The sequence below is a fragment of the Thunnus albacares genome, chromosome 2 (genome assembly GCF_914725855.1).
Source record: "Thunnus albacares chromosome 2, fThuAlb1.1, whole genome shotgun sequence".
NCBI classification, from domain to species: Eukaryota; Metazoa; Chordata; class Actinopteri; order Scombriformes; family Scombridae; genus Thunnus; species Thunnus albacares.
Window position 1 is genome coordinate 25,784,833 of NC_058107.1, and position 12,629 is coordinate 25,797,461.

General features: G+C 39.4%; 1 protein-coding gene across 1 annotated transcript; it reads left to right on the forward strand.

The window, feature by feature from the left end:
• Positions 1-4,207: 4,207 nt before the first annotated feature.
• Positions 4,208-7,172, forward strand: ptger4a (prostaglandin E receptor 4 (subtype EP4) a). The gene is made up of 2 exons (XM_044337202.1): positions 4,208-5,309; positions 5,655-7,172. The coding sequence occupies exons 1-2, from the start codon at positions 4,527-4,529 to the stop codon at positions 6,222-6,224; spliced, it is 1,353 nt and encodes a 450-aa protein (XP_044193137.1). The 5' UTR covers positions 4,208-4,526; the 3' UTR covers positions 6,225-7,172.
• Positions 7,173-12,629: the final 5,457 nt, after the last annotated feature.

The window sequence follows — 12,629 nt, forward strand, 5'->3', positions numbered from 1 at the left end:
AGGAAACCATAATCTCAGGCTATAAATCAAAAAGTTTCAACCCTAATATTAAAGCAAAACCCAGATGCATTGTTGCATGGGAAAACACCCAGAGCTACACCTAAATACTGTGGCAAATACAGTGTGCCACACACTGATAATTGCATTTCTAGGTTTTTCCCTTCGTATTGTCATCTCTCCTATTCTAAGAAACAAAGATTCCCAACAGCTACCACAGTTTTCCCCCCAATTGGCAATACTTGTAGGAAATCTGAGTCTATAGAGCCAACAAAACCTTTCCAAGACACAATGTAGTAATTGTTTGGCCCAGGAATTAGAGCCTTAGAAGTATTGGTGTTGGGGGCAGTTTTTTTTCCTCTTTGCTTTCTTTAGACCACAAAGTCTACCAAAAATTAAACATACAAACAGAAAGACCTGCATGGCTGGGCAATTGTCTATGTAAGGTACGTAAACTGGAGGCATATTTTCCGGAACCCTGATTATTTCAGTAGTGCTGGTGGTCATTAATCTGAGTCTGCAGTGTAACCACGCTGCAGGTTATCTGACTTCGACAAACAAATCCAGGAAAAGCACATTCATGAGAAGACTAATCTTTCAAATCTACTTACAGAACATTCAGCAAGGCTCAAAACCAGACATAGACGTAGAGAGAAACACTCAACAGGACGCTGAAATCATATTTTGTATGTACACACAGGGTGGCATACACACGCAAACATGTTACATAACACCCATGTTTTTCAAAGGGGTGACAGGTTAAGGCCAGTTATGTTATATACAGTCTACGTATTAATGGAAGGCTTAAGAAAATATTTTTTTCAAGGCTATACAATGCCCATACTCGCAGAGGGTTTCCCCCTTGTCTGTGTTTATATAAATGCTAGAAATTGGCAACACAGAAAACAACAAGTGTGTTTTCCAAGAGCACAGGGTCACGCTAGTGCTGTGACGTCAGGCAGCGCTCAAAAGCTCAAGGTCTAGACTCCTCAGAGTTCAACATGTTCTGTGAAAGCAATCACAGTCGAACTGAGGGGAGGAGGCAGCCTCAAATAGCCGACACAGAGTTTGATTGTTGTTTTTTTTTTGCACGTGTACATCTATACTTCTTTACTAATTCAAGTCATGCAAATGTTGAACAGCCTTCATGCTGAGAGAGAGTTCAAACACGCCCGTACTGCTCTGTCACACCGGATGTTAGTTAGCTCAGGGTTAAGTACATCACACACAGACGACCTCTAGCCACAAATATGTCACACTCACCTCCGACATCATCACAACAGCTAAAATCCACCCACCTGAGCATGGTGATGTTGGTGGCTGAGATGGGCAAGACCTCATTCAGGAGCATCATAATACTTATTACAGTCCTTGGTTGCAGACTTACTGGAGGCAATCTTCTGTGCAACTTAAGAGGATAAAAAAAATGATGTCAGGTGGGTGTAAAAAAAAGAAAAATACATGACTTAAGTGCAACACAGATCGACCCTTCAGTGTTGTGTCTTTAGATATGACGTCTGCACACACACAGAACCCCCCCCCCCCCCCGACATGTCAACCCACAATAACGTGTGTCATGACACCACCGGTGTGTGCTTACATAGAAAAACAATGAGTATGGGTGTTTTGATGCATGTTTCCCTTTATTCCAATTAGGCAGGAGTGATTTCCATCAAAGTCAAATAAACTTATGTTAAATCAAAGATGGTGCAGGATTTAGGTCAGGTCTCCTGTGTAAAAGAGATAATGTATCATCTCCAGGTTCAATTAAGGTTAGGCCTAAATAAAAAATAAATATTCCTCCCTAAACAGTCGGAGTGTGGTTCTGCAGTATCATGCTCTGTGCTACCACTGGTGGTTGGCAGCTATTGCAAGACGATCAACGCGGGAGTATCAATTGCAAAAGGATAAAAACAAAAATGCAGCTTTAAAGTTTCAGATCAAGTCAAGTCTTAAGTAGGTCAAGACCCACAGGAGATAAAATCAACGACTAAGTCTCTACAGCTCTGCAATAGATGCAGCATAAGTGCTGATTTTGAAATGTGATAATGATTTGCTCCTGTTACAATAGCACAATCACAAATTATACAAAACTAGAAGCAAGTATAAATAGGTAATTTGAATAGTCTGTGTTTATTATTCTACTTTATTGAATATTTTTGTCATAGACAATTTGTGAATAATTTGTTGCATACATAATAAATTATATAACTGAACTGAAACTAAACAGTGCTTGTCTGTAATCAACATATGAAAAAGACTGTTATAAGATTTCCTCTGTGGTTTGCCTGCAGTGTCTTAAATTAACCTCACAGCTCACAGTGAGTTAACACACACACACACACACACACACGTATGCATTAGGCCTAGACATCTATATGTATCTGATGGCAGGTGTTTTCATAGATACACTGACGCTCCATAGAGTTAAGAATCTATGTGGTTTAGTTTAGTCACACTGGTGTTGTTGCTTTCTCTCAACAGGACATCATGGTTTTTTGCTCGTATGTACACAAATGACACAATAATCACTGTCACTGTGTGTGTGTTTTGATCAAAACAAAATGTTCTATCATACATAATTTCCATGACCTAATAATATGCTCTTATTACAACATAACCATAGAAACCGTATGATGTTTTTCTAGGAAATCCTTTAAAAGCAGTTTAGAGAGATAATTCTGCCGAGGAGTGTGTGTTTTTCCTGATATTGTTTCTCCGTATTTTTGTCAGAAAGCTATCTAACAGACCTCTGAATATGTTTGCATGATGTCTGGTGAACTGATCAGTGTTATGGAATTTTCCATCTTTAGGGGTTACAAATTGAGTGACAAATTGGGTCAAAACTGAGCCTTGAGGTCACACTGTAATTCTTAATCTCTCCTCAAGACTTCAGCTGTCTGTGATGTTTTGATGAAAGCAGAAACCTCTCTGATAAAGAGTACATCGGCATTGCCATGGTAAGCCAAGGCCAGAGAGGACCCCCCTTCAGATACGTGGAATGTGTAGCCAAAATCTGTTGACAACGAACTGAGGCTCAATGCAACGTGACTTAAGATGTCACAGGTAAAGTGTAGTCCTTTGTTTAGAAACTAGTGAACCAATTAGACTAATTTTTCATATTGTAAGCCGATCTGCTTGGGTTAAAGACTAAAGACTGAGACTTTCAGAAGACAGAACGGAAAGAGACAGCATCCGAGTTACAACAACTTGGATGTTCGCTATTTACGATTCTCCTCGATCAAAGTATTGTCAATAAACGTCTTCAGCCCTCAGACATCAAAGCCTCCTGTGTGCTTCTCTCCACATAAGTGTTGACCATTGCTCAGAAATATCCACAACAATCAGCATGAAGACCTGGGAACAATTGATTAAATTATGGTGAGAAATTTGACATTTTGTGGATTTTTATCTGTAATTATGGAGCCTTAATCCCAAATCAATCCTATTAGAAGATGATTGCCAGGAATTCAATTATTATAACCTATAAGTAAATTTATTTGGCTGTTAGAACAAGTTGGAGTTTTATGCAGCAGTATCTCCTATCTGTCTTATATTTGTGCAGTATATCATATTTCTACTGTATTATTATAAATATATTATATACGTTTTATGTTTTATTGTAACTGGTTTTACCTTGTTTTTATCCTTGAAAGGACCTTGTAGAATAGACTTTGAAAAGTGCTACATATTTTGTCATGTTATGTTGTGTTGTGTTATGTGCATCTCATATCTGTGCTTTGTGCTCTTTTCTTAGATCAGCATCTAATCTTTTGGAATTTTTCATTTTTTCAGTGGTTAGTAGTCATATAATTTTAAAATTACAAAGCATATGATGTAAAAATGAACTTGTTCTGCATGTTGTAGCTGAAATGATACTGATTAATAATGTCCTCTGGATACAAGTCTCAGCTAACAGCTGAAATGTAAATAAAAATATTAAATTAATTTGACTTTTTTTTCATTTCAGTAACTGTGGAAGCGCTCTGGAGTCTGTAGATCATTTCCGTTTTGTAACTTTTTTAAACTTCATAATGACAAATATATAATATTTGCTGTGAGTTTAAATTGACCTCTGTGTGATGGTGTTACGAAATATGTCCAAGGCCTCTCATGAGCCAGGCTGAACAGCTGATGAGTGCTGTGAGGCGAAGTGAAGGGGAGGGACTGAAGGCTTGAAGGCAGAGCCACATTTCAATGAAGTCACCGGTGTCTGTTGCCTACTTTTATCTTTCTGTCCTGGTGAGTGAAATCTGCGTCTGTCTTGCAAAGCGAGCTGAGGATCTGATAGCAAAACATCACCGTCTCATCTAACGTAACCACAGGGGCAGCAGAGGATGCTCTGAACGTGACGGAAAGAACCAACCAATAGTTCGTTTGAAGATAAGGTTCAAACTGCTTTTCTCTGCTTTTGACAATGTTGCCCAGGCGTCATTTAAATGCAAATAAGTGTCCTACTCTAGAGTGGAAATACTGGAGTTAAGAGAACTTGTTTCACTCGTCCTGACCTGCATCTGGAGGACACTACTATGAATAATCAATCGATGACAGGAAGGACCATGGTCCCAACTATTCCGTCTATTATGTTCATTTTCGGGGTGGTTGGAAATGTCATCGCCATCGTGGTTTTGTGTAAATCTCGAAAAGAACAGAAAGAAACCACGTTTTACACTCTGGTGTGTGGACTGGCAGTCACAGACCTCCTGGGCACACTGCTGGCCAGTCCGGTAACCATCGCCACCTACGTGAAGGGATCGTGGCCCGGAGAGGACCCGCTGTGCCAGTACTTTGGATTCACCATGCTTTTCTTCTCTCTGGCGGGGCTCAGCATCATATGTGCCATGTCGGTAGAGAGATACATCGCTATAAACCATGCCTACTTCTACAATGACTATGTGGACCAAAAACTGGCGGGCTTGACTCTCCTGGCGATCTACATCTCCAACGCGTTTTTCTGCGCACTGCCGATTATGGGCTTCGGGCAGGTGAAGAAGCAGTACCCACAAACTTGGTGCTTTTTAGAGTGGAGGAGCAACAAGACCAGCGATGCCGCCTATACCTACATGTATGCGGGTTTCAGTTCTCTTCTTATTCTCGCCACTGTCATCTGTAACGTGTTGGTGTGCGTTGCTTTGATCCGGATGCACCGGCGCTTCGTGCGCAGGATGTCGCTGGGAACCGATCTCGGGCGCAACGTGGACCCGCGGAGGAGAGGACGCAGCTTTGGGCGTCTGGCCGGTGCAGAGATTCAGATGGTTATTCTGCTCATAGGCACGTCGGCAGTGGTGCTTATCTGTTCCATCCCACTTGTTGTAAGTTCTCTTTTTTCCGTTCCTTTACGCACGTTTTACGCACGGCTTTTTTGCGCACAAATGTGGTTGGTTTCATTTGTACATGGAACAATTTGATCATGCAGTTTTATCCAAATCTAAGCCGATGATTAGAGAGCAAGAAAGGAACATATTACTATTCGGATTCAATTACTTTTCCCTCCCCTTTTTAAGCCACTACTTATGTTCCTAATCTTTTTTTATTTTGCTGCTCTGGTGCTCCTTTCTCTAGTTTCTTTCTCAAAACCACACACACGCACATACACAACTGTACACTCACACATAGTTTAAATCCATATATTCAGCCTCTACTCTTCCCTCTTGCAGGCACAGGTATTTTTGAACCAACTCTACAAGACTCCAGTGGAGCTGCGGTTGGACAGAAACCCTGATCTAAGATCGATACGTTTCGCCTCCTTCAACCCCATTCTTGACCCCTGGATCTACATCCTGCTCCGCAAGGCTGTTCTCCTCAAGCTCATTGAGAAAATCAAATGCCTATTTTGCAAGATGGGAGCGAGGGGGCAACAGAGACAGAGCAGCTTTCACTGCATAGATGCTCATCAACTCTCATCTGTCATCTCTAACCGGGACTCTAACTCCTTGGTGTCCCATGACCTTCGAGATGTCACCAGCACCTCCCAGACCTTCCTTTACCTGCCAGAGGGAAGTGAAGTGTACACTGGAAGCTGTTACAAGGCAAACAGACTCTGTGGTTCACAGCCTTCATTGATCAGAGACTCACAAGCTTCTTATTCGTCTGAGCAGGGCAGCATTGAGGCTCAGAGCAGAGAGGGGACAGATGTGATCAGGGACCTTTCAGCCTTGCCCTGTCCAAAAGACCCAGCACTTCAGGTGTCGTTGAGCACTGAGACAGTGGAGGAGAAATGCATCTGACTTATCTGTGAAATTCTCAACTAGCAGAAATCCTCTACTGAATGACTTTTCCGCAAATTAACTTTTAAACCTCTAAAAAAAAAAACTGAGGAAAGGCACATAAAAATAATAAATGACTCCCCTTGTGAAGTCGGGCACATGCAGAAAAGAAACTTGAAGTGCTGTGAGCTTTATCGTCCTGTGTTATCTGTTTCAGCACCCAGCTACCTCAGTGATGACTATCTCTGACCGTATGAGTAGATTTTGTCATTTTGGCCAAAACAGATCTTGTCAGAACAGAGATTACCCACTTCCTCATGACTCATGTGTCAGTGATGGAAAAGACATCCTTCCCAGTTTCAGCTGCTTCTTTCAATCATTGTGGAAACCTTTGCTGTAAAGTAGATTAGGCCAGAAATTTAGAATAACTGAGTCACACGCTTGTGGTCAATGTGGTAAATGAAAACAGTATTGAGTGTGATCCTTATGAGTGATCACATGTGTGCTGTCATTGTTTCGGATCAATTTGATAAACAGGCTCTATTGTACAGTGCTTTGAAGGACATATTGTGTTCGTTCCATGACGGATGTACAGTGCAGTATTACATTTGTGGTGAACACCAACGTTTTTGTTCCTCACCCCTGGAATACACACAAATATGTCATCTCAGATGTTACAGTGAAGGTACAAAGATTCCTGTGCCATAGTTATTAACACCAAACCATTTACACGTGACTGAGAATGTTGAACATTTTTTCTGAAGAAAGTGTGGTGAAAAGTCAGTGGACTGTTTTGTTTGTTTGTTTGTTTGTTTGTTTTGCTTAGTGCGGAGTATTAAGATATTTCAACACATCTGTCAGCTTGAGAGAAATGGTATTCTAAATGATCAGTGTTGTGAAAAATATTGTTTGTAATAAAATCATTCTTCTCTAGGAGAAGGTTCTAGTTAATAAATCACAACTCTAAAAGGAAGTATTCATGCACATTTATTAATTATGTTAGTCATGTATTTTGATCTCTGTTTCATGCTCATGAATCGCTGTCCTCCAGCAGCCAGAAAATCAGGACTTATTTACACAATGTTATGTATAAATGAGTGCTACAACATTCATTATAAATTAATATGCTGTGTATTTTCTTAATTAATGCAGATTATTTTCTCAATTTATCAAATAATTGTCCTGCTCTCACATCTTCATAGTGCTCGTTTTGTCCGACCAGCAGTTTAAAACACAAAAATATTCAGTTTAAAATGATATAAAGCAGAAAAAAATAGAAAGTACTCACATTTAAGAAGCTTTTGCGGAATTTTCTGCATATTTTAAAGATTTTAATTTAAAGATAAATATTTAAAGATGATTCATATTATACTTTTTGTGATCCTACACACTAAAAATCATTAAACCAACAGTAATATAAAAAATACCACTAAAACTGGGTCAAAACAAGTCTCAAGTGGCTTTCTGGGTAACGTTGACCCAATATTGTGCTCTATTAACCCAAATTGGATAAATTTTGACCCACTGATGTATTTTTTCAATTCCCCTTTTTAACATAGTATAATGTCAGTCCATTTATCTCCTGCTGTCACACCACTTTATTTCAGACTGAACACTTGAACTCCTGTTTATTTGAGCTTTTCTACTCAAATGAGTTTCTTGTCTTAGTTTTGGCAGCTTTAAAACTTGCAGTCTGCATCCTTTTCCCTGTTATTAAATCTGCCTCAGACTGTTGCTTAATGTCACGGATCACATTCTTGCCTTACTTGTTTTTCTTGTTGCTGTTAATTTTAGACAGATTCATTTGTTTGCATTAGGCTGATAATCACACCCCTCACTTTTGTACAGTATAACGACATTTGGTTGAAGGTAGGGTTCAAAATACAAGTGGACTATAATAAACAAGGTCTTTTAATGTAATTTAAATCCAGTCTTTAAATGATGCACTTGATATTGTATTTTGTTGATATTGAATTGTTTTTCTATTTTCTGTCATCACTTTTCATTCCTGCAAACATGACCTCAATGTGTGCAAAGGAAAAGCAGTAATAACTGAGTACCTCTGTGCGTTCAACAACACAAATACGAACATTTTACCATGCAGTTGTAAATTAACACCCACGCTATAAATTTACAGTAAACATGGCCTTTGACATGTTGTCATATATCGTCAACATAAAGCGGAAGTTAATAATATGAGCACAAAGTTTCTCACACTTACTTTTTTTTTTACCCCTGCTAAGGTTTAGTGACCCCCATCTGCACAGACAAATGGTCCTGAGAAGAGCAGGCGAACACTTTTCCAAAGTCTAAGCACAAATAAACGGAAAGTTAACACTCTGCTGGAAGGTTGCACAAAAGGAAGATTTTTTTAAGTGTAGTTAAATACCTCTGGATCTTGGTGATGTGTCTAACAGATAATGCCAGAAACACACACAGAGAAAGAGAGATTATTAGAATCTAATGGAAAAAAATCTCAGGAAGTAGACCTGGCTGAGAGAGCTTTTCCCCTGAAACAATAAACACAATCTAAGGCTCCAATTCATTGCAATTAAGCTTAAATAAGCAATGCAGTGGCTTAGGCAAACACACTGCAGAGACGCCTGGAAGACACAGTGTCGGACTCTGGGAACAACACACATTAATCGAATTAAACCGTGAAAAATGGTGTTATACAGTAGCTGTGATGCATGGAACAAGCCTTCTTAGCAATTTGATCCTCTTTGCTCTCAACAGAGTCTGCCATACTTAATTAAATGTATAAATGGGCAACCAATGAGGCTGTATGAACAGGTGTACATTCACATCCAGTACAAATAAGCTGCAGAATAGCCTCACTGACCTCACCTCACCTCAGCAAACAAGATAAACTTTCTCTGTTGTGAAAATCAATAGTAAATGTAGATTTTTTTTAGTTGGATATGTAAAGTTCAGAGGTGATGATGCTTGGATAAAAGGATCCTACGTGATGCACCACTTGACATGAACGTCATTACAACATTGGAGGAAACCTGTGAGGCTGCTTTACATCAGCAGGGCGCCTTAGTGACGCCATGCACCCTGTCACCTCCGCACACATTGATAAACAGCAGAAAACACCTGCTGTTCCCTGCACCACGTCTGCTGTCACCCTCATTTGTAAAGGACACAAAACAATCCCAGTCTGGAAATATGCCCGAACAAAAGCAGTCCTGAGGCAGGAACTGATAAATGTCTCACAGTGGTTTAAGAGCCCGTGCTGTTATCCTTTGAGCGATAGAGAAAAAAAAGGAATTAAATGGATTTCAGAGAGAAAACATGATCCTCTGTGGTGTGTTTGACCAGTTTTTCTGACATCTGTGCTTGTGTAGTCTTTTGTCTAGGTGACATCTGTGATGTAATATGATCTTAGTGCTAACACATTATCAGAACAAAGAGTTGTTTGGTGATAAATTTAGATGATTAAAGGGTTGGTTTACCCAAATTACAAAAATCAGTTTTCCTCATTTAATCCTGCACAGGTTTTTAGACATCGATCTTTGAGATGTCTGCTGCCACCAAGTGGCAACAACCACGGCCTGAGGCTGAAGCCCATGCGGAAGTATCTTAAAGTGCAATGCCACCAATGGCGGCTAGATGCTGGCTCCAAAAACTCCAACAGACTCCCATTGAAAAAGCGTCAACTTCTCTCTAGAGCTACTAAGTCAATATTTTTTCTCAATGAGTCATTATGGTCTCAATAGCTAAATTTTGGCCCTTTAATAAGTGCGCTGGTGGTCCGTCTATAAGATTTGAAGACTTACAAGTAGGCTTTGATGTCTGCTGTGTGGGCGTTTATTGACAGTTGGCTCACCTGTTGCTCAGTGGGTGATGTCACACCTCGCTACGTCCAGCTTTACATACAGTCAGTGGTTGCCACTGAAAGCAGTTTTCATTGGGAGTATCGCTTCAGTAGAAAGTTGTTCCAATGAAAACTGTTCACAGTCAGGTCTTTGGATTATGCAGAGTAACTGGTATAATATTTCAGATCATATTAAAGGCACATTCCACTGATTTTACCAATGAAGATCAGTTGCTGTGGAGTGTTACTTGTATAATGTCTTCTGTGCCTCTGGAGGGACCTCTCTACAATCTGACAAAGTAAGTGAGATGATGTAATTAGCTTAGACAGATAAAATCAAAATTACCACTGAAGGTGAATGAGAAAATATATGTTTATAATTTAAGTGAAGCGACCCTTTGACAATAACTCTTTCAATTTCTCGAAGAAAATGCTCATAGTTCTCTATCTTACTATAAACTTTATATTCAATTCAAATTAATTATTCTATAATACTTATCTGTTTAACCAGGTAAACTCTACGGATGTCAGACACCTTTTTTGCAAGGAAGAAGCAGTCAAGATGGCAACATAAAAAATTTGCAGAAGAAACCAACTCAATCAGACAGATAAAACGAGGTTGAACACAAATAACATCACTAATGAAACTCAGATATATTCCTCCTTTTTTTAAAATTATTGGCTTTATCATATCATCTAAATACACTATCATTATCTGAAGTATCTCTTGGTGCAACCGGCACAGTGCGGTCTGGTTCTTACGATCAGTCTGGTAGAAAACAGCAATGTGAACAGCTTGAGGCTAGGAATTAGTCACCCTCCTGACTCTGTTAAATCCCACACAAATATACAGCATGTAGAGCGACTTATTTCAAAGGTTTTAACACAGAGTCATGTACACCAGCAAGTTCCCATGAAATCAGAAGCTAATTGGTAGCTTTGATCTCAAGCAAACAGGAAAAATGTAACCGCATGAGATGACCTGTCAGACAACGAGCCAGTCAGACACAAAAATATGGAATTTTAAATAAACATATTATACATTCTTAACATATTTCAGATGCTTTTTTGCTTTCTAACAGCAAGCAAGTAACAGCAAGCGAGTAATAATACAGGGACTGTGACAATTATTATATTGAGGGGCATCATCATACATCATAATAATGGACAATATACATTATTGTAGCAATGATTTACATGAATGCTGATGTCTTGGGTTTGCATACTTACTTGCTTGTCTGTTGTAAGTTTCTCTTTCTATGGCATCTTGTATGTTTTTTGCAATGTGTTTCTATTCTCGCTGCAGGACAAATTGCCCACCTGGGACAAATAATAATAAACTTGAACTTGAGAGTAGAAATAGATAAAATATGGATTTATCTGTTTGTTTTGGGATAGAAACTAAACTAAAGGTTGATCAAAACCTTTTTGGCAGGATTTGTTTTGTATTTCCAAAGAAGACAAGATAGTGTCCAAGAGCAGTAAAACAAAGGCATCATAGCATCTGGTGTTGGAGCTGATATGTGTCATTGCCTCTGTGTGTGTGTTTGTGTGTGTGTGTGTGTCTTTGGGTGGGTGGGTGGGTGGGTGTGGGTGTATTCACGAGGGGTAACATTTACAGTTTACTGTCATTTCCACGGGTCAAGTACTTCCAGAGAGTTCACTGAGTCAGTTATATTCAAAAATTTCCAATTCATATCAGTCATAGACCTCCCAAGAAATATTTTATGGTTTAATACAAACTGAAGAAATCGACCGCTAAGGGACCACATGAAACATTACCAATGAATGTCAGTGAGTCAGACGACACTTTCTGCGCACCTCCCACACTCTAATCTGTGATCTCAGTTATATTTCATCCAATCTACATAAAACAGAAACAGAAACACAACAAAAAATCATAAATCTTACACAATAAAACTGGGAACCTCCAGAAAAAGACAATCCTGAGATCTAGTAAAGCAGAACGTTTGCAAATACTGCAGTCTGTCTTGCACCATTGAGTACACTGAGGTCACATCCTCTGTATCTTCTTCTCTGTGAATCTGGGGGCCTGCAGACCCCTAATTCAGCGTAGTGAACTCAGTGCTACGATCAGAAGGGGATAAGGTAATTAGAAAAACAGCCTTAACTATGAGAAACTTTGTGACATACAATATATTTTTTTTAAATATAAATGATCAAATAGGCTCCTTCCAGGTCTCCATGGTGAGAGGAGGTTATGTGGCTCAGGTCCTATCTGCTTGGTGGCACCTGGAAGTTGCTCAACATCCTCCAGTATCAATGTTCTTCATTTACATTCACAATCTATCTATAATGTTTACATCCTCATTTTCTGTATTGTAATTTTTGAAAGGAGGTTTTCCTTAGAATCAGGATTTAAGGATAGGGGGTGTTATATGTTGTACACATTGTAGAGCCCTTTGAGGTAAACTTGTGATCTGTGATATTGGGCTATATAGATAAAATTGACTTCACTTGAAAAACCACTTAATTAAATAACCCTGAATAAAAAATCTTTCTGCAGGAATGGGGGGTTACTTGGACACATGACCTAAGTAGCATGCAGAAGAGTGCAGGTCTCTCCTACTGTAGGTGAGACAAAG

Bases quoted from the DNA above. Each gene is read 5' to 3' on its own strand.
- ptger4a (XM_044337202.1), top strand. From the start codon at position 4,527: ATGAATAATCAATCGATGACAGGAAGGACCATGGTCCCAACTATTCCG. The intron at 5,310-5,654 runs GTAAGTTCTCTT...TCCCTCTTGCAG, and splicing joins TCTGTTCCATCCCACTTGTT to GCACAGGTATTTTTGAACCA.